This window comes from Pipra filicauda, unplaced genomic scaffold (assembly GCF_003945595.2).
Source record: "Pipra filicauda isolate LSUMZ 115617 unplaced genomic scaffold, ASM394559v2 scaffold315_size853536_pilon, whole genome shotgun sequence".
NCBI classification, from domain to species: domain Eukaryota; kingdom Metazoa; phylum Chordata; class Aves; order Passeriformes; family Pipridae; genus Pipra; species Pipra filicauda.
Genome location: NW_024104438.1, coordinates 667,361 through 695,180, shown reverse-complemented (window position 1 = coordinate 695,180; position 27,820 = coordinate 667,361). Strand labels below are relative to the sequence as shown.

At 45.1% G+C, this 27,820-nt stretch overlaps 1 protein-coding gene across 2 annotated transcripts in view; it reads right to left on the bottom strand.

The window, feature by feature from the left end:
• REEP1 (receptor accessory protein 1) overlaps positions 1 to 23,084 on the bottom strand; it is a 69,163-nt gene extending 46,079 nt beyond the window's left edge. The window contains exon 1 of one of the 2 annotated variants that reach the window (XM_027722812.2): positions 22,912 to 23,084. In XM_027722812.2, coding sequence (XP_027578613.1) covers positions 22,912 to 22,943 — 32 coding nt within the window. In that variant the 5' untranslated portion in view covers positions 22,944 to 23,084. The remainder of the gene's footprint in view (positions 1 to 22,911) is intronic. The other variant, XM_039383551.1, reaches the window with a different exon arrangement.
• Positions 23,085 to 27,820: the final 4,736 nt, after the last annotated feature.

The window sequence follows — 27,820 nt, the reverse complement described above, 5'->3', positions numbered from 1 at the left end:
CAGTGGAGGCAGGAGGGGAAAGGAGAAGGGCAAGGAAAGTGTCTGGAAGAGCACTGGGGAAGATCCATATGAGGGATCTTCGTATTGTAGGGCTGCAATTGTTTTTTACAACATAAACAAATAACTGAAATTATTTTCTCCTTCTCCTGATGCAGTGGAAGGGGATGCTCAACTCAGTCAAGACAATGAAGCCAAAAGAAGGTGAGAAACCCAGGAGGTAATTTGTGGAACAGACTAACTGTATTTGTTTATATAATTACATTACGTAGGATTTGTGGTTTGGTTTTGGTTTTCATTATTCAAGTTTACCACTAAATAAGACAGGAGAGGATGAAGCTTACCATGTTGTGGGGTTTCCTGATTATCAGGGGAATAGTAAAGCAACTGAACTGTTGGCTCCTCTTTAGCAAACCCTGTCATATTCCAGGGAAGCAGCTGCACCAGCACCAAGGCTCCTTCTGTCTCCACTTACCAGTACAGCCACAGCCAGCCCTGGCTATTATATCCTTCTATTCCTTCTCCAGATCTGCTGGCACAGGGATCTGACCAGCACATAGCACAGGCTATCCCAGATGTGACAATATTCCTAACAACATCTAGGCTATGGCCTGGGGATCAGCCTCAGAGCTGCTACCCTGGCCTGGGAGGGCCCCCATGAGTTCTCATGATTTGGTGACGCTGCTTTCCCTAAGGAAAAGTTATTTACCTGCAAAATTAACTCTATCATTCCATAAAGCAGCCACTTAAATAAATGGAAAGACTCTCAGCGATTCTCAAGAGTACTCACCAGGACTCAGGTTACCTCCAGAAACGCCTGCACATCCACTCCCTTGAGCATTTTTAACCATGGGGGTATTTTCTGTGTTTGTGTATTTGTAACCTGTTACAAATATACCAGCACAGCGCCGTCTACATCCCAAGCCATCCAAGTTTTGCTCCTCTGGTTACCATGCCACCAGTGGTGTTTAGGCTGCCCAAACACTTAGAACATTTTACTACCCCAACACAAATAGAACAGCCCTTATTTTGCCCATAAATAACTAATGTTTCCATTTCATTGGCACACAGCAGCCAAGATGACAAACTTCTGCTCCCAGAGATGGACACAGTTGGGAATCACTGAGATATTTCCTATTTCCTCAATATGTTCACTGGCTAGGGTGAGCTTCTTACACATGGAGCAGCAGCTGAGCTGTCACCACACCAGGATTCCTCGCTGAAGCCACCAAGAAGGGTGCCAATAGGTTTGTGTTCCTTATTATCAGTCCTAATTAACGTTCACACAGTGCCACAGACTAAAAATAAACATCACTGTCTTTGCACCACAGGTTCCCAGTTTAAATCCAGCAGCCAGGGATGTGAAAATAAGCAGTGCACAAGGCCAGGGAAAGGGTTAATGTGAGCCCCTGGACAGGTCAAATGCCTGATATTCAAGAAAGGACTGGGGTGGAGGAAGCACCAGCTGCAGAGGAGGTTCTGGGCTGATATTCCCTGGGAGGTGGCTCCTGCAGTTTCTTTGTGGCCATTTTGCAACAGAAAGGTGGCTCCAGGGAAGTTGGTGGCTCCAGGGAAGTCAGGAACTTGCCTATTCTCCCTCAGGGTGACAGCTGACACCATCCCCACCCTGGGCCCCAGGAGATGTGGATACCTGGCCATGCAAGACCTACATCCCGATACACTCTGAAAACATCAGTGACAAAAATATCCCCCAAGGAAAGTGCTGGGTCTTTACACCCCTGAGACAGATCAGGCTCACTCATTTGCAACTTGAATCAAACATCCTTGTGGGGCTGGTTCAGTCCCCGAACACAACTGTGCAGATGTGCCCATGTCACTCAGCCAGTCGTGCACTGACTCCACAGGTATCAACAAGGTGTAAAGTTCCACTTAAACAGTCACCCTTCACATCCCTCTGCTTCAGGAAACATTCCTCTGCACCATCTTGGTGGGTGATCTGCTCAGTCCTTGTCCTCATCAGCGCTTCCAAAGCACCATGCACACCCACAGCGCCAAGGCAGGCCAAGGAGAACTCTGTGTCTAACACAAAGACTCTGCTTTCCATCCAGATCCACCTTCTACTAAGGAGCAAACTGAAACTTCATCTTGGTTAATGTAACCTAACAGCTGAGGAAACCCAATCGCTCCTCCTGCTGTAACTGCAGGGCACAGGGACCCTGACTGTCCTTCCAGCAGAAATAGCAAGTCAAGGGCTGTCCTTGGTGCTTCTAATTTAAGCAGTCTTGATCTTCCCAAAGCAGCACATACTGGTCTCCAGTTGATATGGCCCTTTTTTGTTTTCCCCATCCAGGGCACTCCTCACGTGGGAGCTGGAAGATGGCCAGGCACAAACAGGTGAAGCAACGTGGCAGCAGGGACGGGTGGAGGAAGCAGCCTTGGCCACCCTGGAGCTGTCACACAGCTGCATTTGGGTTGCAACAACCCCATACAGCGCTCCAGGCTGGGGGCAGAGTGTCTTGAAAGCTGCTCAGCAGAAAGGGACCTGAGGGTATTGCTTGAGAGCCAGCTGAACATGAAGCCAGTGTGTGCCCAGGTAGCCAAGAAGGCCAAGGCATCTTGGCCTGTATCAGCAATAGTGTGGCCAGCAGGACTAGGGCAGTGATTGTCCCCTTGAACTCAACACTGGTGAGGCCACACCTTGAATCCTGTGTTCAGTTTTGGGACCCTCACTTCAAAAAAGGACATTTAGGTGCTGGAGCATGTCCAGGGAAGGACAACAAAGGTGGTGAAGAGACTAGAACACACATCCTATAAGGAGCAGCTGAGGGAACTTGGGTTGTCCAGTCTGGAGAAGAGAAGGGTCAGAGGAGACCTCACTGCTCTCTTCAACTACCTGAAAGGTCTCTTCTGCCATGTCTCAAGTGAAAGGATGACAGAAAATGGCCTTAAGTTGCACCAGGGGAGGTTCAGATTGGACACTAGAAAAAAAAATTCACTGAAAGAATGGTCAGGCATTGGAGTAAGTTTCTCAGGGAGGTGGTAGTTACCATCTCTGGAAGTTTTCAAGAGGTGTCTGGGTGTGGCACTTGGGTATATGGTTTTAGAGGTGATTATGGTGGTGCTGGATTGACAGGTGGACTAGCTGATCTTGAAGGTTTCTTCCAATCTTAATGATTCTGAGAACTATTATGTTTACTCACGTTGAGATCCTATGTTCAGACAGGTCTAAAGAAGATAAACTTGTCCCCACTTTTCCCTTCTCCCCCACTTCTTGTTACAGGAAGAAGACAGAAATGCTAAAATAACACTACCGCTGAGGGAGAGACCTTGTAAAATATTGGGCTTATTATGATAATGCGCGTGATGCCTATTAAAATCTGATATTCCCACTAAAACTACCAGCAATGAAAGGTCTCACAGGGTTATGTTTACACTGACACCCTTAAGTATCATATTTAAAGCACGGTCAAGATTAGGTAGGTACTTAACCCTCCCCAAGGTTACTGTTCCCAGGCTCTCTTCAAACTCAGGCAGAACTGCATCAGTTTACGCACAAGCCAAAGCGTCAAAGTTTTCTTCACAGTCCTTCAGGACACAAAAGGCCTGTGTAGCTGCTATAAAAATACCCCACGGCTCTGCAGCTATTTTAGGAAGCAAATTCATCGCAGGTAGAGGCTTACTAAGCTGGTCTGTTCTACTTCACGCTGCCTTCAGTGGGGCTGCCAGGCCCAGGGCGCTGACAAACGAGGGGAACGTGTCTGTCACCGAGGCAATGTTTTAAAGCGGGTCTGCGTGGAGGGTGTGCAGGGCTGGTGTGGGGCCCGGACCCACGGAGAGAAGCTGTGTTTGACAGGAACGCTGTGCCTGGCACACGCCCGAGGCTCCGAGCAGCTGCCTGCAAGAGATAGTGTTTCGAGGGCCTCCCCGGAGGCATTTGCCCTGTCGCTGCTCCAGCTCAGCAGCGCGGCAGGAGAAAGCAGCCCGCGGCTCTGAGCCTTCTCCCAGCGCTGGCACAGGCCCTTCCGGGGACGGAGAAATAATTCATCAAAGTGTGAGACTGAGGGCAGTAAAATCTGTGCCTTCTAGAGAAGAAAACACTCTCTCTGCTGCGTGACCGGGTCAGATCTGCACCCAGCTTCGCTGCTCCAAAGAGCCAGGGCTCAGCACCTGTGAGCCCCGATGGTTTCCCTATCCAGTACTGACCTGTGGTTCCTGCTTCGAGAGCTCTGCCTTTTCCCAAGCCAAATAAATGGCAATTTGAAAACTAAATGGTATGTTTTAGATGGGAAGGGCTGCTTTTCCTGACTCTGGAGAGGGGGATGTTTATGTGGGAAAAAGCTTTTTTAGCAGCGCTGACATTATATTCCAGAAATGACAGATGGTCTAAAATCTGCATTGTGAGTTAGCCTACAGATTTATGGTAGGCTCATGATATGAAAAGGAACAGAAGGAGACTTATAACCTAACCAAACTAATTTCTAGGCTAAAAAAGGTATGAAACATGGACTGCATATCAACAAAGAAGCTCTGCATTATTTTCATAGAATACCCCATTATGCTGCAAGTATTATTCTGGAATTATTTTGACTGATACTATGAATCACCTTTTAGGAAGCGTAACCACATAGAGAAATCCAAATTTAGAGCATAATCCTACTACATTCTGTGTATCCGAAAACTCAGTCAGGTTATGGAAGACTTCCACCATCAAACCATAAGTGGTTTGATGTCTGAGGAAGTGGTGAGAAACAGAAAAGCTCATGTTTGTCAACCCCTCACTGAAAGACAGGTTTAGACTTTCAGTGGTGTACTCATGGGATAGAAAACAGGAATAAAAAATTAAATGAAACTATAACCCATCCAAATCAATTGCAACATAACCTCCTTAGAGTATTGTTACCTCAGCTTCCCTGGGACACAACATTACTAGAAGTGCTTAACTAAACGCAAGGAACATTTCAGCTCACCAGTGTAATTTGAAAATCAAACCAGAACACCTCTTTGGCCCAAATATTCAGCTAAAGCCATGAAAATGTTGACTTCCCATGGATGTCAAATGATTTGATCCACTAAAACAAATCTAGTAGTCCCAAGGCTGCTTCAGTAGGCTTTGGGAATCTCCACAAGCTCTTGGAGGAGGACAGAAACCCCAGGCAGATCTCTACACTAGCCGAGGAAAGCAGTTCAGCACAGGAACAGCTATCAGGCACAGTCATGGCCAGCTTGGTGCAAAACAACCTGAGGAGAAAATCTTACTGTCTGGGTATTTCTGTAAATACCACAGAGTCACAGAATGGAAGGGACCTTAACAATTATCTTGTTCCAACCCCCTGCCATGGGCAGGAACACCTTCCACTAGTATGGTGGATATGGTGGATGCTGGCAACTTAACAATAAACAGCGTAACTCCTTCCATCAGGAACTGACTTGCTTACATCTCTGAGGACTCCAGAACATTAACGAGAAAAACCAGAAGACCACATATTTGGAGGGACCAATCACACTGAAATGTGTGGGACCCAACTCAGTTGTAAGCTCCATGTTCCAGAGCTAATATCTACCTCCTAGTTAAGTAAACAAACAAGCAAACAAACCTCCACGTCCACCTTTAAAACATTTCTTCTCATTTTGATAACACATTTCAAAGTAAAAATATTATTGTCTTTAATACCAAAGCTGATGGCACTACTACTGATTTCTGATTATTTCTACTTCACAGAGTTTTGTGTCTATTTTAAATTACAAGAAAGTGAGACATATTACAATGACACGGGAAGATCATGTCAGGAACATGAACTGTGCCCAGTTTTCAACTCCAGTTTTAAAGCAAGAGTGTAGAAAAACTAGGGTAAGATGATTCTACAGGTAATTTCAGAATATTCAGCCCATCCTCATGCTGTGGTTAGCAGGGGTGTCAGAATGCCACATGCTAAATATAACAGCTGTGACATTGCCGGGAGTTCACGGGCCATGCAAACCACGCTTCTCTTTCTGGCCTACAGACACAGATTGGTATTTCTTCTGGGTGCTATAAACATTTCAGGGAGGGGCTGGGCACCTGCTTTTTTACTAGGACTTGCATAATTTTTAAAATTTTTTTTTTCTAAAGGAAGGAAAATGAGACACTGTCACACAGCTTGAAAAAGAAAGACTTCTAGTCTTTTCCCACATGCATTTGACAAGGATTTCTAGTGTGAATTTAATAGAGTTCTTTCCTCCAGAGTCTTTTCTCATTTCATTCATCTTTTTTAATCCCTCCATTTTATACGGCTAATAACAGCATTGTGATGAAATGCATGGTGCAACTGAGATAAACACGGAGGGAGAGATCTCCAGCTGGAGCTAAACTGATACAGACCAGCCCCCAGTCTAACCCAGACATGAAGGAGAGGAAATCAGAGGGAAACAAGCCTCTGTACTGAAGCCATGGATCACTAATGAATAATCAGTCAGAGCTGCTGGCTACACCTCGGAATTCAGCTTCAACTACAGTAAAATTATTTGTCTCTAATTAAAATTAATTAGAAGAAAAATGACCATTTAGTGGCTAATCCTAAACCATAGTGTTAGGATAAGTGGTACAAAACAGCAGGTAGGGGAGACTAAACAATACACTGACCAGTCACCTCTTAGGGCTGTTCCAGGACAGCATCAGTCCTGTGAGAGTGACACCGATCACGACAGTTTAATGGGAGAGGCTTTCTAGAGCACTTCACAGACTGGGGGTGCTTAGTACTTACAGGGCTGTGAGACTCATTATGGGATGCATGGGCAGACAGTGGACTAGGGCTCACACACGAAAGGAGAAGCACACCAACATGACTAGGAGTGGCAGCCTGCTTACTCTTGTTCCATATCTTGCTCCTTCAGATACTCGCCCATGATGGTCACCACGTTAAAATACCTACTGAACCTCCCGAAGTTCTTCTGAAGGACACAGGGGACAGCCAGCACTGTGGCTTCTGGATTTCTAAGGAGCTTCATCGATAGTGCTCAATAGAGAGTAAGAGCACTTCCTGCAGGGTTGACTCTGGAGGAACAGACTCACCTGGTAACTAAGCAGCAGCACTGAGCCCCTGCCAAACATAAATTGTGAGCCCATTTTCTCCCATATCAACGAGCAGCAGGTGAGATATTTAAAAAGCCGTCAACACTAAACCAAACCACTGTAAACACCTTTCTTCCCCACACTCTCCCATCTGAGAAGAGAAAGAGTAAAACCTACATGACAGGTATCACTAAGTGTGCTACTGGAAACTGTCCAGTGAATGTACTGTAAGAAATACAAATGTGTCCTTTAGACTGGAATCACAGTAATTTTGGTAGGAAGTGGTCTCTACAAGTCTTTAATTCAAAATAGGACTAACTCTGAGTTTCTATCAGGTTGGTACAGGCCCTGCCCAGTCAAATTTTCAGTATCTCCATCTCTGGACTCCTGTTCCAGTGTTTGCTCACCCGCTTTGGAGAATTTTTTTCTTTACATTTAAACAAAATTTTCTTTGCTGCAACTTGTTTCCATTGCCTCTTACCGTTTTGCTGCGTGCCTCCACAAAAAGCCTGGCTCTGTGTTCTCTGTACCAACCCACCACATTTTTGAAGACAGCAATGACACTTCCCCTTCACCATCTCTTGTTCAGGCTGAACAAACATCCCACTCACCTCTCCTGGAGCACCATGTGCTCCAGTTCTCTTCCACTGGATTCACTGCACTTGGCCAGTGCCGCCTTCATACTAGGGACACCCAAATGGGACACACTGCTCCAGACAGACACTCCCTCACACTTTCCAAGCAGAGGGGAACAACCACTTTCCTCAACCTGCTGGATAACCCTCTTATTGAACCAATTCTGTGTCAAGATCTGGAGAACAACAACACTGCGCCATGCATATCATGAGAAGTACAGAAGCACAGGGGACCCACTCCCCAAATGATGAGACTCTTCCTTGCTGCTTAGAGAACCTTCTTGCTCAGCCACATCACCCCCTTTCCTTTGCAAGTGGTGCTGTCCCCAAAGAGATAAGCTGGGGAATACCAAACTTGGCTGCTAAGGGAAGGACCACACTGGTTTAAATCTGTGACTTAACATAGACTGGGTTGCTGTTAGCAAAGAGCTTCAAAACAAGGGGTAAGGAGATGAAATGAATATTTACAAACACTGCTTTGAGTCTCTTGCTCAGCCACTGTGGGGGAGCTAGAAGAACAACTGGATTTCCCTTATCTCTACAGCCACATACTCACAGGGTAAGGCTTTGTGTCATTAAGTGTGCAGTTTAATATAATGGTTTTATGGTAATGCTCTTGCATGATCTTTTCTTACATAAAGCCACTAGTTACTTCCATGCCAAACACCATAACCCACGGTACATATCTGGAGATAAAATGACACCTCCTTTCTTCTGCTGGGGCTGGGAACCTCATAGGGAAAGTAAATTACCCATACATGGCTAATAGTCATGCTATAAACATTTTTAAAAGGATCAGAGGCTACAACGTCCAGCAAAGCCTTGATCAAGCTAAAATTGATTTAAAGGGCTTTCTTAAATGACAATCTCCATCAAAGCCCCTAAATTCATCCTTTAGAAGTTGGTGAATTCTATTTGCAGGTTAAATGAAGAAAGATTAAATGGAATTGATCATCAGAAGTGTTATATTCAGCACTTTCAAAGGGTTGATCTATGTTAGTAACAGGACAACTACACACTCCAGGGTTCAGGACGCTTTAATTTCTCTGACCTTCTAATTCCCAGAGGCTTTTCAGGACCATAACTGAGTGCATAGCAGGACCCTAAGCACAGAAACACCAGGACCTCTGTAAGTTGTACCATCCTCGATTACTTCTCTCCAAGCCTTTGGGAAATAGTTGAGTTCTCAGATCCCCATTGTACATTTTGGTTCCTCGTGGGCCCAGCTGAGCATTCCCCTGGCTGGACATTCATCATGCACCGATGACACACAGCAGCTGCATCTGTTGTGCCTTTAACTTGCTGGGGTTGGGAAGGATATTGCTGTTTCTGGCTCAGACCATACCAGCACACAGTGTGGGTGGACCAACATACTCCCAGGAGGAGATGCAGTTGCACAGCCTCCAAAATTCATGCCATTCCCTGAGTAACACTTGCATATTGCCCAGAACCACAGCCCAAGTTAAAACATTTCTGACTTGCAATTCACTTTGCAGGTGCATGTGACAGATATAACTCGTGCAATTTGTACAGAGCATTCTAAAATACCTTTGATTTTGCTCAACAAAGAAGATATACATACAAGTGTACATTTCAAGACAGAAATACTGGAATTTAGACACATTTCCTCAGCCACTCTGGGATGTTTCTTAAAATGCAAGGCTTCTGTTCTGAACTTTGGAGTCTCTTTACATCTATTTAACTTTCCTACATAATGATTCATCCCACAACTGAATATATTCTGCTACGAAAAGACAATTCCTTCCCTGTTCCTCCCAAATAATTTTATCTCATTAAGTATCCCCAGGTTTTGTATTTCTTGACCAACATTCATTTCCTTTTTCAACATCTGCTATTTTCCAATCTTACCATAGCTTCTCCTTGAAGCTTAACAGGTTAAACACTTTCCTGTTACACCAAATACTCTAAATTTCAGTCCCTGTAGTGTCCTAGTAAGTGAAATTTGGGTCTTTAACTAAAGATAAGACAGAGAAAGGGATTTTTTCCAATTTTCATAGTACAACTACTATTCATCTGCATTACAGTTTTTAACAACCAGCTATTACCTAAAGTGCAGGAGGGACTGAAGAGCGAGGACAGGGATATTACTGAAACATCTCACAGCACTTCACACTGAGAGCTTCACAATGACATCTGGAGATTATAGGTTTGGGAGAGAGACATTCTTAGGGTAAAAATCTCTAGAGAAACCTGAGATGGCATGTATCTACAGGTTCCATTGACCATGCTGGCAACTAAATGGTTTTCACTGCAAATAGCAGCTTGGTCTGAGCCCAGGCAGAGCCAGTGCGAGAGCTGGAGGGAGAAGTCGCAGTTTCCAGGCTCTGCTTCTGTGCCAGCCTTTCCCACCTCCACATTACACCCAGACAATCTCACTGAGAACACAGCTTAGCAAGGCAGGACTGCCAATCCCCACATTTGTTCATTTAATCTCATCAGGTGATTTCTTGGAAGCTATTTGGGGAGCATCTCCGTTCAGAATAAAGTATCAGACAATGGCTTCTCAGAAAAGAGCACACAAACAACCTCGCAGGTTCAGAGTACAAATCAAAGAATCTGATGCCCACAGATATATGCAATATATGCACGTATTGTAAAAGTTGGGATTTAAAATCCAGTTTCACAATTTGGTGAAGAAATGAAGGTGTTTGACTCAGTTATTTTTAATGCCTCCAGACAGCAGTATTGCTACCCAGGTACTCAATCCTCCTCCTGTCAGAAGATGCCATGTTCCCATTTGCATTCAATTTTGATCTCTCCCAGACTTCTCACATCTCTCTGAATTTCAGGCTTTGGCTGAGAGCATTACAGAGAAAAAGGGATAAGCCATGCCACTCTCTTCTATTCTGCATTTCCCCAAACACAAATGTGTTCAGATCAAAGCCTGACACAGGCACAGCTCCATTCCTACACCATGAGGAATACCACTTCGTTTCAGGCTTGGATAAAAAGCCAATGCATTGCACAATTCCAAACTGTAAAGGCTTTGCCTCTCCCCTTTCTTTTGGCTTAGTGACTTCACCTCTTTTCCGTTCTCACCTTCTCTCTCACACATACACCTTGCAGCTACTTAAAATATAAAATAAAATATAAACTGAGGCTCAGGAGCCAGATGGACACCTCATAGAAATAACTTGAGAGGAAAGCAAAGGGGAAGACAGCCAATGCTTCTAGGACCAGTACAGAGATTTCTAAGCAAGCAGCTGCTTGAGAAGGCAGCTTGTACTTTTTGTGGGAACGCCCACACTGCCTGCTAGCTTATGTATGCTTTTCCATCATTTCTTATTCATTAATACTGCTGGTTTAAATGCCACAGTCCAGTGCTTGTTCTCCTTCCCAGGCAAGAAGATTCACATGGAAGGATGACAGTGTTGCAAGTGCCATTCTCAGAAACAAAGCATCACTATTTTGAAATTAAATGGTTAAACTGCATCAAACACAACACACAGCTGTATAAAATGTGTCTGAAGAACTGAGTCTACACAGACTTCAGCCACTTATGGACTGACTGCCCAGTTTTCTTGGTTTCAAGAATATACCTAAATTATAATACTGTTTGAATAGGGACTTGATTTGTTACAGCCAAGTATCTGCAAACCTCAGCAGAATAATAATTGAAAAAGAATGCTGAGCTATTCCAGTGGGTTTATTGCACATCTGAGGGCAAAAACCTCAGGACACACTATATCAAAGAGGAAAAAAATATCTAATTTATAAGTAAAGCCTTGGGGGTGGGGGGGGGATGGTGGTTTTACAGAATGGGTTTACATGAGATTAACTATGAATTACCACAAGCTACACAGAAAGCAAAGTGGTTCACTTTCAAGTACCATGTAAAATCTGGCATAGTATTTATATACTTAAAATGCATGTCCTGCCTCATGGACAGCAGGCAAGATCTTTCACTGGCTGTTCAGTCTCTCAGACAGCTCTGCTCATTCTGCAGAGATCTAGGAATAATCTGTGGAAACATGCACAGGGTCTGCATCATCAATCACATCTGTCACATCCCCTCGGGCCCTGGAAATGGCTGTCAGTGAGCCCTTGGGATACCCAGGTCTGGAAAGGCTGCAAAGCAGCACTGATTTAAGACAGCCAGGACCAGGGATGCAAGCTAAGAGCAGGCCATGGTTAGCCAGCACCCTCTATAACAGAGCTTCACATAAGGGCACATGCACAAAGCATGAGACATTACAGTTTCTACCTGCCTGATATGATTAAAAAGTAGCTTTAAAAACACGCGGTAGGGTGCAATAAGGCATTAGGATTCTTCAGACTGAATTTAAATATGAGATGGTCATGCTCTTCATCCTCAGCTTTCAGTGGGTATTAACACTTGGTAGAGAAAAGCTGGATGGAGAGTGAAGCTCAGCAGAACTCCAGAGCTGAGCTTAGAGGTGTCTTGGTTAGAGGCTTTGGGACGACCCAATCAACTGGCTTTGGCTGCTACAGTGCAGGTAAACCCCTACTCCTATCTAGTGATGAAATTCCAATACTAAAATTAAAGGATTAAGTAACTGTCCTGACAGAATCGTGCTTTTAAGAGCCCTCTATCCTCAATCTGTCAACACTCAAAAGGCAGTTTAACTTGAAGCTCATAAAGGACAGAAGTCCTCCACTGAACAAGCCAACTTCTGTCCTGTAATATTCAATTTTCTAGGATCCAGCTGGCACCCTCTACAAGGCCCTCACCACTCTAAGCTACAAACACAGCCTTGGGATTCTGACCTGGGTGGATTTACACTGCTCACTGACTTCAGCAGAGCTGCACCAGCTGACACAACTTGTAGCCCGGGTATTGCCTTAGGGATGAGAAAACCACCGAGGTTTGCACTGAACCAGCATTTTTCAGCTCTTTATTCAGTCTGCCTCCAAAATATCCAGCCCTGATCCTTCAGGTTTACCACAAGCCAGGACTTGGAATTTTTGTGGCAGTTCTCATTAAAACTGGGCAATGACCACTTAGCCTATTTCTATGGGCAAAACAGAGAAGCTGTGGTTACTCCAGAGATGAACTTACTTTTTTCCCCTCATATACTGTGGGGGTTTTGTTAGAAGGTTACATCAAGAAGCTTTCTATTTAATTCCATCTTTTCTGTTTGGATAATCACACTTCATTTCACAAGGATTCTGTAACTCTGATCATGTGCCTGTAAGGCTTTTTTTGAGCACATGAAATGATACACTTAAATTTGATTGCTAGACTAAAGAAAAAGACTTGGTGCAATCCCTGATAGATCAAAGAATCTCCAAATCTTCTAAGTAAATGTGTGGTTTCTCAATTATCTCTAAGTGTTCAGGTGACCACAGCAGTCTATGTTACAGACTCATGACAGTTATAGCTATATATATCCCTAGGTATGGATATATGTATGAGATAGATGATATCCTGAGAAAGGATCATTAGACCTCAGTTTCCCCCTAAATCATCAGAGTCAGCAGGGGATTGGTTTGACTGATAGCACTCTGACAGCTATGAAAAGAGGTGAGCACAGTGTAACAAGCATGAGAAAATTCCTACAACATTTATGCAGGAAACCATTTACTCTTAGTTCAGTGTCTGGGTTTTTAAGGTATGTTTTAAATAACAGCTTCCCCTCCGCATCTGATCCTATGAGAAAGACCCTTTCTGTATATAGGACAGCAGAGTGTGTTGCCATGGAAATTATTATGATCTACTTAAAGTCAACAAATCCAGCCTTATGGGGTATATTCCCTGGAGTATCTCAATTTAATTATTAATGTTCTTTATAAACAGCAACATCCTTCTGCTTTGACTGAAATCCTTACAAGCAGAATGAAAACAATAAACCTGGAAAGCAGCGTCCTTTGTTCAGCCGCAAAACAGGTACAATTAAACCAGAGAAAAAGCAAGCAGCCTCCAAGCTACCCTGTCAGTGTGCTTCAACTCAGACCCAGACAGATCACCTGCTAGCGGGAAAGTCTCATTCAGTGCCTGTGTCCATCGTGCCCCAGCCTCTCTGCTGTGATCTCCAGCAAAAAACACCAGCTAGGATAGAGGGCTTTTTTGTAGAGGGACATGTTTAGTGGAATCTAAACACTGACCATCAACTTACTTCTGTAGAACCACCTGTCTTGTGCTCCTTTTCCAGTCTAACCTCTCAATCTTCTCCCATGAAATATGTGACTAAACCCAAAGCCTTTCAGCCTCAGGGCAGCTCCAGCATCCGTCTCTCTCCTTCACATGTCACCATGAATTCTGCAGGTAGGTTTTAGGAGCCAGATGGTGTTATTCAGGCTGACTTAACACTGGGGATAGTTTCTTGTGGATCACATAATATGGGTGGCTCACAGGTCCAAGTTTAGACATGCACAGAACATGTTCTCCCAAGTCCCCACCAGAAGAGACAACAGGATGAGCAGAACCCTTCCATGAGCAGGATGAGGCTCAAGAACCTCAAGCTGCTTATCCACAGAAGAGCCTAAGGCAGAGCATGGCCCAGAGCAATCCTGTGGGAACTGCCTGAGGCAGAACAGCAATCTCATCACTAGGGCTGTTTGCTGTGACCTGCAGCCCGGGGGAGCTGCTCTCCCCAATGCTCACAGCAAGTATCAGAGCACTGGTGCTGAAGACATCAAGACAAAGGTGACCATGAAATATTGTGATGACCAGAGAAGCTCATCTTCCTATCATTGCTCTGCTCTTTGCCTTCATCAGGTGTTTCCCATTTATCCTCCCTGGAAGGGTGTCCTAGAAATGCCACCCAAGATTCCTGCTTTCACTCCATCATGAGTGCTCCTCAGGGACTGACAGTCAGGAGAGCTCTGCCACAAACATCCCAGAGCATCCCTGGACTTTTGACCTTTCACTTGCAAATTTCAGTTCAAAACTCATATTTACCCTGCCCCTCCAATTCTCATCCAGAGAATGTGCCTCATGTCCACATCAGGGTCTATCACATGTAAAACAGAACTGGTAGCTTAGATGGACAGAGATTATCTCTAAGACTACTTTACAGGTACCAAATTAAGAAAGAATAAATAACTTGCCCTCTTCCCACAGGGAATTTACAGCACTGCTGAACCCAGTGTTCTCATACAAAATCTGCCCTTTCCTTGTATGAGGTTGGTTATTGGTCATAAGCCTCCCTCCAAAACACGAGGCCAGAAATGCCTGGCAGTTTTTGGCTTTCCTCTACAAACACTTACTTGGAAGCTGGAAGCAAGAAATAGAATAAATGAGCTCAACTGAGCTGAATGAAAGGAAGCAGCAGTATGAACTCAACAGAAGTGTTTCTTGTGTAGGAGCTGCAACTGTTTGTTGATGCTGATAGCACTGCATTGCCTGGTAGACTCACAGGCAGGCTACACACATTGCTCTGGCATCCCTGGGACCCATCCAAAAAGGCACAAAATTCCAGACACGAGGGGCATTCTTTGTAGCTCCTCACAAATAGGTTCTTCAATACTGGTTTTGTTGTCCTGTAAAATCTGCCATTTTGGAAACCAAAATATTACCATGGGCTCCATAAGAGAAAAAGGGGAAAGAGAGACTGCAGCTTTATTGACCTATTGATTGATTCCTTCCTCGAAACTGGATGTTTATTTATTAACAATTAGTGCATTAGCAGTAAGCGACGCAGCAAGTAGCATTTGAAGGAACAAGCCTTTGCTAAGTGTGACACCAGCTGTCCCCCTGTCACTGCCAAGAGTAAATCTCCAACTTGACACCTAATCCTCTGCCTCCATATAAATGTGCATCCCTTCTGAAACATAATCCCTGCTCTTCATTTCTACTTACTGTACAACCAGCTTCTCTCCTTCTTCGGTGCCATCCTTGCCCTTCTTCTGGCTCTGTACTGCTTTTACCAGCCTGCAGGTCGCTGCTTTACCACACAGAGCAAATAAAAGTCCTCTGTCCTCCCCTTCTCTTGCAAAATTTGACTACAAGAAACAAAAAGCAGGGTACTCTGCCAAGGAGTTACGCCTGTTCCGAGGCTCATATCCAATGATGAAGTGGTTCTGTGTATAAAGTTTGGGAAAGTACCACCCATGTTTCTAGCTCTGGAATGGCATTCCAGGTCTGGAGTGTCTTCCCAAGTCCTGCCTGTGGAATGAGCAGGCGTGTCCTGTTATCTCAGTCATTCTCTTCAAAAGCACACAAGTCATGGGAAGATAAAACACAGTTTTCATTTTGTCACTTCTTTTAGCTCCTTCTCACCACTCTGCTCACCATCTGTTTTGCCTGTATTTCATCCATTTAGATTTGGAGCTCCTCAGAGCAGGAATCTTGTCTTACTACATGCATGTGAAATGCCAAAAAAGAGCATGAACTCTGTATCAGTAATGGTGTCACAGAGGTATTATGAAGGAGCACAGGATCAGCCTCATAAATGATTCACCCAGAAGGCAGAGTCGTATGTATTCAGACCTCATTTATTTTTCTATTACTAAGAACTTAGGAGAACCAACTACAGACTAACCACCGTCTAGGTGCTGTAAAATAAAAAATACTGAGACTTGCTTCCCCAGAGTTTGCAATCTAAGTAGCATACCAGTGATAACAAAAGTATGTGGCACCTTCCCCTGCAAAAAGCAGCACATGATTAACTTCAACACAGGTGATTTAAGTGAGATTTTGCCACATCTGCTCGCAAAAAGCCCAATGACATGGATGCATCCCTCCATTAGCCATTTCACCTCACAAGACCTACCTGAAATCTGAGTGGCCCTGATCAAGTCAAGTGGACAAGTCAACAGAAGGAACTCTAGACTCAGATCCTTGCAACCTAATGAGGACATAGAAGGAATTTTGTCGTACAAAGGTTTTACAGCAACCCAAACTGGCCAGTACTTGTGTAGCACTCAGGTCTTCATCCATCTTTATGATTAGCCTGAAAGTTTCCAAGATACCATCCCTGTCTGCTGAGAACACGGAAGCAGAAAGGCGAATGCAGTGCTCAGTACTCAGAAGCAACTGCTCAAGTAGGAGGCACAATTGTACATCCTCCTTTGTCCCATCTGTACCAAGCATCTCCTCTTGACCCAACAGCTCCCTGTGCAACACACTGCCTCTTCTAATGGAAGCTCCTTGGAAATGCCAGTTTCCCTCTCAATTGCAGTAAGAACATGGAAGAATGTTTCTCAACCTTTCCTAATCACTGGACCACCCAAACCTCTAAAAGGAACTCAAAGGTCTTTTTGCACTGTTGCTTAAGGAGAGATGATGAATAATAAGTTACACAGAACTGGTAAAATGTCAAAATATTAATATTTTACAAAACTTCAATTTGGTAGATATAATTACAAAACTTGTAACTAAAAAAATAAAGTAAAAAATTGTGTCTTCTCTTTACATCAGTCAGTACATAATTGCCTGCATAAGGGTTTCTGTTTCAGAGCTGAAACATTTCCATGGACTGTCTGATGTTTTGTGGACTGCCAGTCATCTGTGCACCACAGGTTGAGTACCTTGGATATAAATCTCGCTGCTGGGACCAGGAAACCAATTTTAGGCAGTGTAATGCCTGGCTTAGTCGCCTGAATTAGGCAGTCTGGCTGTTGCATCCTACTGTCTGTGACACAGAGGATCTGGAAGGGAATAGGTGATCATTCAAAATACTTCAGCCTTTGGTTGTTTAACTGCTTCAGGCAGCACGTGTTTAAGTCTGTAGGTTTGCTCTATCCCTCTCACACCTGCCACAAATCCATAAAAAGAATCACAAACACGTTTCTAAATTCCCTTCATCAGACTCCCTTTTATTAATTTATTGACCAAGGAGCCTGGAGGAAATCTTGTTGCCACAGATTTTCTGTGGAATACTGGACACATCACTTGATCTCCCTGTGCCGCAGTGCACTTGCCAGTACAATGGCAGTAAAAACCATTATGATGATCCAACACTAAATTAATCCTTCTAAGTGCTTTAATACAGTGAATGGAAAGGGTCCTACAAGGGCAAAATACTGTACTAAGGCAGCTGAGAAAAGATCAAGCCCCTTGGCTATATTCCATGACTTCCAGTTTGGTACAACGTCCTTCCTTACCACACCAGGACCAGCAGGATCTGTGATATGCACACAAGCAAACCTCCCCTTTGGGGCCAGGAGCATTTCCAGCACATCTGTGCTTGGGCAGGAAAATCTGGGTCACGGCTGCCAGAGCAGGAGGCAGAGCTGTCCCCTGCAGTGTGATCACAGGGTCACATTTCACACCAAGGGCACGGCAAATGTCGCACCTGCGCTGGGCACTGCTCTGTCACTTACTGTCACCAACAGGTTCTGCCCCCTCAGCAGAGCCAGAGGCTGCAGCAGAGATGCACGTGGTGGATGGAGCCACAGAGACCACGTGCTCTTTGCGTGAAGGACAGCAGCAGTGCAAGGCTGCAGCATGTTTTGGAGGGTTACATCACTGTATAGTAAAGTTTTGTAGCAAACTCTGCAGGTATGGCAAGTGGTCTGCCCTTCACACTTCCCAGCTCCAGAGCACCTGAGTCTACTGCCAACTTATCCCACAACCTTAGCCAAGAGCTCAAGCCACACTTTGGGTCCTTTGCTGTATTTTCAGATAATTTTACATTGCTGCTATGAGGCCTTTACAGAGCAGCAAATACCTCAATCCTTCACTTCACCTGCCAGCACCAAATAAATAAAGCAGCTTGTAAAGAAAGGACTTTCACATATATGACACATATCAACTGAAACACTAATGCTGACATATCAATAACCAAGAGCTCAGGGCTGTGCTGTGCTTTCATGAGGGCAGCCCTCGCCTGCTTGAGTGTATCCTGTCTCTGCCTCTCATAAAGAAGACAAAATTATCATTTCCTACCATTAGATAATATCTATGATACGACTTTTCAGGTTCTGTTTCATTCATAAATTTCTTGAGGCTTCCCATACACATAAAAAGCAGGAGGAGGAAAGATCTGCTAAGTTTCTCTAAAATGGAAATTCCTTACTGATGTAAAGATTAAATCTGTGTCTGACTCAGTAGCACTATGGATTGACACCAGCTGAGGATGGGGGTGGTCAATCTCACACACCCTTGCTAAAACAGCATCACAGTAACCAAGACAGAGAAAGCTGACAAATTGTGGCAGGGAAGGGAATTTCACTTATCAATTTAAAGAATTCTTTGGTTTCTCTTTGATTTTGTTCTGACTTACCTACTTCCAGGGACAGCCAGAAGAAAGGATGCCATCCTCTTTCACATCAAACCATAAGAGATCAACCAGGCCATAACTGATATTTTGATTTAAAAGGAAACAAATGCAGGCAAAAAAAGCATAATTAAGGCTGTGGGTTTTCACCATTAAGAACATATTTGACCATTTCATAGTAAGTTACTATGCACTTCTAAGCTTCTCACAGCAGGAATTCAAGTGTTTAAGTAACACAGTACCATCTCAACCACTGATGATCTGTCTGATCCAGCCTCATTCCTACTGACGTCTCCTTCCTCTGCCACATGTTCCAGAAGGCTTTCAACAAGCAGTGTGATGTGCCTGACTTTCAGAATCTCAATCAAAACCTATATTTCTGTTTTGCATGATTCCAAGCACAAAAAAACCACGTTCCATGTTTCTGAGAAAGGACAGGATTTCCACGCCAATACAACAGGCTGTATTTACATAGACCACTTTAAACTCCAAAATGCCTGCAGACAACAGCCAAAAGGTAGAGCAGACCAGTAACCTCCCAGGATTGCCAGTGCTGTGCACTGTAACTGAACTGGACAGCAATAATTAAGACAGATCCCAAACCCTTCTCCTAGAGAGGCCTCCACCACTGGAAGCGAAGAGAACCTCCTTTGAAATGAATAACAATAAAGTGCAGATGGTAGGACACGCCACTCGTCCCTTCTGGTCGGTCTCAGGAAAGATAAATTCAGCACAGTTCATTACACTCCACAGATGAGGAAACCAAGATACAGGTGCTCCAGGATGTCCTTTGAGATGTACTCAGAGATGATGAATAAAAAAGGGGCTGTAATTAATCCACAAGTAATAATGTTATCCTATTCCAGTTATTGTGAGAGACACAGGAAAAAGTAACTCCAAGATGCAACAACTGCAATTACAGTGATCGCAGACCCCCCTTGGTGGAAAAGTCACCTGTGAGCCACTACCATGAGGAAAAAAAATTCCAATTTTGTTCTCACTGAGGTCAGTGAAAAAAAAAAACTACCTGGGACCACAAGACAATGAGAACTGAACTCTTAAAGGAAAAAGATATCCATGGGCAGGATTATCTTTTTGTTTTGCATTTGTACAGTACCTATTGCAGATCCTAAACATAATAAAGTCTTCAGCTTTAACACACAGCTATGGCAGTATAAGATGCTGCTCTGAAGTTATGGTTTCTCTTCTGGGGGTTCCCAACACACAGCTCTGCAGGCAGAACAGAACCAGCCAACACTCTGGATACGAAGCCCAGACACTAAAGGTGAAATGAGGTTTGCAGTAAACTGCCTGACTTCCCACTGAAATGGGTGAGAAGTGCTCACAGGCTCTTCTCATTCAGCAATATTTTAGAAATAGAAATTGCTACGACAGTCAGTAAAAAACAAATTAGAGACAACAGAAGCAGCAAAGCACCCAAGACCCAAAGCAAAGGTTTGCCTTTCCTTTAAAACCCAGCCTGTTAGCTGAGTCATATCAGACATAACCCCTGTGGAGATCAGCAGAAGTCATAAGAGCACAAAGCAATATTCACAGTGTGACTAAACCACACCACAGCACTTTCCTCATAATCCTTATCAGCTAACAAGATTTAATGAAAAAAACAACTAAATAGATAAAAGCAGGGGGGAAAAAGCACAAGCAGGTGGCCATTCTACTGAAAGCACAGCTATCTGTACTGATGGATCAACTAGTGATTCATAATGAGATGGGGAAAACCAGATTACATAGATTAAATCTTTGTCATGATCCTAATCTGCAGACCACTGTACACTGAGGAGTCAGTGATCCACCTAAACTAACCTGGATGGGTGGAGGTCTGTGCTGTGCTGCAGGTGTATCCTGGCCCGTATGTCTGGCCAGTGTTGGGATGTACATACCCCTTGGATGCAGGATCAACTCGCTCATCACCTGAAATTAAACCACCTGCCTGTCCTTGTTTGCCTTCATCTAAAAGTGTCTCCTGTGAACATCCTTTTCATTTGGCAGCAGAAGTGATGAATAGAAGTACTTTTAGAAATAAAAAGAAAATGCTCTGAGAGCTGAAAAGACAAAAATGTAAGGTAACCTTTCCACAGACAGATCTGCATGGTGAGCTGCATCAGACTGGAGGGCTTTTCCATGTCAGGCAGCCTGGGGTTTCCAGCATCTGATGGAACGTAAGATTACTTGTACTCTCCTCTTTTTCTTTGCAATGTTAGCTCTAGCAAATGGTATTTTAAGCAATACTCTATGAAGTCCAAGTTTCTTGTTGGGATCATAACAGATGACCATTTCCTGATGCAAAATACTTGGATGTATGGAGGCATACTAAGCAGTGCAATAAAAGTGGTGACCAAGCTTAGCTTGCCCTAGGTTTCCTTGCAAAATTCTTTTTTAATTATTATTCTGGTTACTAAATTGTTAATATTTACACTGCGTATTCAAATTCTTATTTGCTATTGAAATCGTAGCATAACAAATAATTGGTACTGCCCTCTACACAGCTGATTTCATGCTGTGACATGTTATTCAGACAGCAGGACTGTGTGGTCAGGTAATTACCTGACTGGTCAACTGCTCCCTGTCCTGCCCCTATCAGATTTTCACCCAGTCCATGTTGTCTTAGATGAAATGACTCATGTATATGTGCATGTGCTGAGACAAGTTAACTACCATCTCTGTGTAGACATTCTTTGTTCTTGAGCATTAGCTGGGTAACACAATGACAGGGTTTTTTCAAAGTGAGAATTAGTCTAGTAGAGAAGAAAGAAAAGCTGCCTTGGACAATACATGCTATATCTCATATTGCTGACAGAGATATCTGCACAAGTTATACTGTTCAAATTAAATCTTAAATATTTAACACGCTTTCCCAGAAGGAAGTGCAAGCCCAATAATGGCCAGCAACAGCTGCAGCTGAATCCAAATGACAGACCTCCAGCAGCTAAATTCAACTCTAGAGCCCCCAAAATCTCCATATCTGACAGCCACCCAATGTCTTACTGAGCTAGCTACGATCAAGGTGAGTTTTCCTTTTGATGTTTCATCTCATATGGCAAAAGAGACCTTGAAAATGCTTTCTCAATGCTGGAACTATGCTGATGGTGCAACATCATGGCACGTTTCTTTCAGACAAAGAAAGTGACAGGCCCTCCCAGACCCTCTACGATAACTTAAGAGCACAACAGATGACCTCCTGAGTCTGCAGAGATAGGTATGAAACACGTAAAACTGGCAAATGTTTCATCTGATTCAGCGTACTAACCTCGCCCTGCCACATTTCCAGAAGGGAGATCAGCCATTCTGCTGCCCCACCTTAAGCCTGTAATCCCCCTTCCCCGAGAATTTTCCTAGTGGCATCAAAAATGCCCTTTTCTCAATAAACTTCTTCTCAGGTTGGGCAGATGAACATATACCTCGAGCTTGGTCCCTTTTCCCCTGTTGCCTGGGAAGAATTTTCAGGGAATCGCTACCATGTATTTCCACCTAGAGCACTTCCATCCATGGAAAAGCTGTAGGACGAGTGCAAAGACCCACACGCTTCTTCTCTCAGGCTGACAGGTTAAAGGGAAATCGACACCGTCTTTTGAGAGGGTGGGCGGCAGGTCGCAAAGAGGAAAGGAATATTTGATATATCTTTTGCAAAACAGAGGGAAGAAAGCGGTGGCGGCGGCCGGGAGACCCCGCGGCCGCCTCTCCCACGCCCCCTCGCGAGCCCCCAGCCGCGCCGAGCCCGCTAACAAAGCGCCGATGCCCAAATCCACGTCCGTTTTCCCACCCGCGGATGCTCCATTCCCCCTCCCGACCCCGAGCCCGTCCAGTGCCGAGCGCCAGGCGATGCCACCCGCCCTCCTTCTCCGCTGTCACCTTGCGCTGGTACAGCGCGGCCGCGCTTTGCCCTCCACCCATCCGGTGGTTTTCCCACGCTGGAAAATCCCGCCTGACCCACCTGCCTCCCCCGCCGGGCAGCCGAGCGCCCTGGCCCCGACAACAACCTGCTAAATTTAGCTCAGTGTCCCCAGCAGGGGCGAGCGGGGCGGGCGGCGCGGACACCGCGCACACACACGCGCGGACACGCGGGGCACAAGCCGCAGGTGCCGAGCTTGTGCAGGCAGCTACTCACACCACTAGCCTGGAGATGATCCATGAGACCATGGCGCTGCCGGGTGCCGCGGGGCTGGCTCTCCCGGCTGGGAGGGCTCGCCCGGTGTGCTCGCCCGCCGCCGGCCGCCGCCCGAGTGCGCGGGGCGGGCGGCTCGGCCATCCGGCCCCGCAGCCTCAGCGCAGCCTCACTGGCGGCGCCGCCCGCAGCCAACGCGCAGCCGGGCCCGGCCGCCCACACTGGGCAGGGCCCGCGGCCGCCCCCCGCGGGAGGAGGAGGAGGAGGAGGAGACCCCCAAGCTCCACGATGCCGACCCCCGGGAGAGCGAGAGCTGTGGGGTGCGGAGGGAGTCCCTGCCCCACCCATGGCATCGTGCGGGTTACGCGTGAGCTTCAGCACCACCGCAGCCGAGCAGGGCACGAGGGAAACCCTACGGACTGTTCACATCAAAGTAAGGGCAAAGCTAAGGCGCGGGCTCTTCGATATAAGGAAAGAGATGGATTTCTCCATTTCCTCACACACACCAAAGTTTCCAGGCACAACTGACAAGGGATTAGCCACACAATCCAGGTGAATTCCCATCACTGCCAGCAATCTCTCCTCCACATCATTTTTCATTAGGGGGTCTCAAGGCTGTCAAGACCGATCTCCATGAGGAGCATCTGCCCACACGCAAAACAACAGATGTTGGCTTGACCTACAGGTTGTTTTTTCCCAAGTTTCCCTTGGGTCCTTCTTTTCCTTCTACACTGGCACATGCCAAATGTGGTTAGATTGACAGAAATCACCTTTCCCTGCTTTGGTTCTTCCCTTCTATTGGAAGCACAAGTGCCCATGGCAATTCATGATGTGGTTTAGTCTTGCGGCAATCCTGAGAAATCTCAAGGTTGCCACCAGTCTACGCCCAAGCTTCACTTGGAGGCTGGTCCATGGAGCAGCTGGCCTGGTTTTTGGTAATAGGACCAGGGCTCCAGCCACCCTGGTTGCACTGCAGGATCCCTGCCTCCATGCCTCACACATTGTTCTTTTGGAGTACTTGGCATCTGCAGCAAATTTTCCCTGTTATTCTGAGACAGCGTAGTTGAAAGAGGCTGAAAATCCCTAACGTATCATGAGCAACCTGTGAGGAACCCTTGTAGGGGGAGACCGAACATTTCAAACAGAGGTAGCAGAGCTAGGAGCTGATCACAGACCTTCCTGGTCCCAGGTGGCCACAGATACCCTCACAGTCCTGTTTCCCCATGATATCCAGCCCCTATCAGAGAATCACAGAATGGCTTGGGTTGGAAGGGACCATGTAGATCATCGAGTTCCAACCCCCTTCCACGGCAGGAACACCTTCCACTAGACCAGGCTGCTCAGAACCCCATCCAGCCTGACCTTATCGAACACCTTTCTTCTGTTCAGCTCGAAGTCCTCCATAACAGGATCACCTTTCCTTATGCAGGCTCTCTGGATCTGGTCCCCAGAAAACCAACACGTCTGGGGACAGACAGAACTAACAACTCACAGTCTTCAGCTAATGCTGCAGGCATGGACGCACACGTAGTTAAAGTTCAGCACCTCTAAAAATTAGTTTCTCGGGCAGTATCTACACGGCCGCATTGCTCCCCTGGCCGCAGTGGGTCTGTTCTTCCACCAGGGGGAACTTCCACCCCGCGCTGTGACCCGTAACGCGCCACCTCCGCACCCACATCCCGGGTACAGCAGCGCTTCTGCTCCAAACACCGGGATTTTGGGTTACAGATAGGCTGGGAACCACAGCTGCAGGTATGGGGCCAGCACCAGACACTCCTGCCTCAGGGATTGTAAGGGCCGGCAGCGGCAGAATCGCTCCAGCCAGCATTCTGACTGCGGTACAGGCACACAAGGCAGGGCTGGGTGGTCTCCTGCAGTAAACACGTGTAAATTAACTGTCTTTGTCTCTGCAAGATCTGCCTTCTCTCCAAAAGAAGCCATTAGGTCATCCAGCCCAAACTCTAAGGCAGTGAATCATCCTGTGGCTGTCTTGCTTTGTGTATCATAGCCAAATAAGTACTTGGAAGTCTGTTATCCAAGACTTTTCTTGTATCAGGACTATTTTGTGTGAGCTTTTAGACTGCATGTTGGCAGACACTCCATAACACTATTGCAGTTAATGGTGAGATATTATCAACTACGAGGCACAGATCCCTCTGCACCAATATTTGTGTAACCACCACAGTACAGAGAACTTGCCACTTAGTACTTGCTGCATGTTTCAAGCACAGAAAAATGGACCAACAGGAGAAGATACTGGATCATGGAGATACTACAGGTGACAACACCAGAAGCTTCAGCAAAACATTTTAGTGCTCAAATCATAACAGCCTCATGTCCTCTTGGCTCCTTCCAGCCTCTTCCAGCTCACCATGTTCCCTGCAGCTCCTCCCAGTTGCCATCGCTACTGACCCCCCTCTCTTTTTTTGAGCAGCAACTCTCAGAAAGGCTTGATTATTTTTCTGCCTGGCATCTCTCTCTGGGTAAGCAGGACATGGACCCCTCTTGTGCTGCTTTGTACACAACTGACGCAATCATCACCTCATGACTGGTGACTGATCTTAAGCCTCAAATGCACACAATTAGTTAACAAGGTAGTCTGGTGATGGAAAATCTAAGGAGCCTGACCATGAGAATGCAGGGAGCTTTACTGAAACAGCTGTTTGGTAAACAGGGTGAAATGGGAGAAATTTAGCTCTACTGAGTCACCAGTGGAAGGGTGACAATGCCCCCTATCTACTCCTCATGAGCTGTGTCTTAGGACAATTCACAGCTCTGTGACTGTGAGCTCGGCATGTGACACCCGGAGCATCCTGGAAGGAGGCTCTGCTTGAAGAAAGGAAAGGGAACTTTGCTGTTAAACCACCCTATCCAGTCTATAAAAGAGAGACACAAGAAGAGTTAAAGCTGTAGGAAGAGCTATGAATTAATTTACACAGCCAGCTCAGCAGAGATGCCACCCAATGTCAGCAGAACATTTTGAAACAGCTTTAGCAGTGGAAGAAGGTCTGGCAGTGAAAAATCCTACACAGATCGCACCATTAGATGGTTTGATCTCTGTTCCCCAAATTAAAAAATAAATCAACTTTGTTAATGATGGCAGAGCCACCACCCTCGCCCTAAATACCACTTAACCTTCTCCTAGCAACTACTTTTCCTGAGCAGTTCACAGCCATGGAGATGTCAGACCCCCCAACAGCTCTCCCATAATCAGACTCATTCCTCTCTGGCCCCAGCGAGGGGGGATCTCTGCCTCACAGCTGAACAACTGCCAAGCCAAGACTTCTCAGAACAAGAAGAGTCACTGGCATATATGCACAGTTACCAGATCTAAAAAAGGCCAGGAAGTGGCAAGTGCAAACACCTCTTAAGTCCTCCAGTGGACTGAACCTACACCAGAGGCATTTCAGAGCAGCTGAAGGACTGACAACCTAGCCAGGAAATGAATGCCCCCAGGGATAGAGAAAAATATCAGACAGAAAGCTTGTGGTGATGTTTGGGTGCTGAAGTTCATGTGGCAAAACCAAAACAACAAAATGAATATAAAAATAAATAAAATACACATGCGATAGCCAGGGTGCACACATATATTGTGTACTATTGCTACAGCACCTAAAAAGTATCAGGAGAAGAAAAATAGGAAATAAATATTCTGCATTCCATCAAGGAATACACACACATACATAAATATATAAACATATATAGATACATATACTCAACCACCTGAAAGGTAAATATTTGGTGTTCCACCCACTGGAACAGAATAGGTGATTCCTTGCATTTATCTTCTGACTTCTACTTGGGAAGCAAAACAAAAGAAACAAATAAATGAAAACCTAAAGAGGTAACATGGACATTAGAGCAAATATCCAAGAAGAATGCAGCTCCTGAACACAGTAATGCCCATCTCTAAAACTACTTTACTAACAAATACAGAGCAGATAGGAAAAGGTTAATCCTACTCTATGGGCAGTATTGTTAAAGCACAAGGAGACAGTCAGCATTTCCTGGCTGCCATTTCCATCTTTATTATTGAATTACTTGCTTCAGAGCTATGGCCATTAGCAAAGAAAGATTAAGAAATGCCTATTTTGTCTCAAAAGTGGTGTGGTCTGGCATTTGGTCTGGAACAGTGATTTCTGAGAAATACTCTTGATTCTCAATGACTCACTACAAGAGCCTGGAGGAAACACGGAGACCAGCGGGTTTGAATGTATCATTTGGCTTTAGGTAACCAAAATGGGTCAGCTTAGCCCCAAATATCCTAATGCAAGACTCTGCAGCACAGAGCTTAGTCACTGGTACTCAATATCTCAAATATTAAGCTCTGAATACCTGAAGTTGTGCATCAAAAGTGTCTTCTGAGTCACCTGTTTTTTGCTTCCCATATCCTCTTATGTAACTTACATGAGACAGGATGCCTCTGTCTTGGAATAAATCCATGTGTCTTAGATTAATTCATTAGTGGCTCTGAGGCATCTGCAGACCCTCCAGTTCCATGGGAAATCTTCCCAGTTCAGCATGTTTTCCTTTCTACTATTTCAGAATCATAGAATATACTGAGCTGGAAGGGACCCACAAGGAGTGAAAAAAATTCATGGATTACATAAATTGGTGAAAAAAAAGGACGGTATCTTAGACTGGGACTTATTTTTTCAGCCTTAAAAGTCAATAAAGACACTAATAAATTACCACTATTGTTACAGTACTTCTGTTACTCAGATTAGTTTCCTTGTTAGGTGCTACCATCTTTTCACCTCATGTCTCCAATTTATGACCTGTCACAATTTATGTCCTAAATGCACTCTGCTATGGACAGTGTACAACTGAAATGTAAAAAGAAACAGTTCAATGAAAAAAAAAATAAATTTAAAAAAGAATTACAATAGTGACTTGGAATAATAAGGCATCC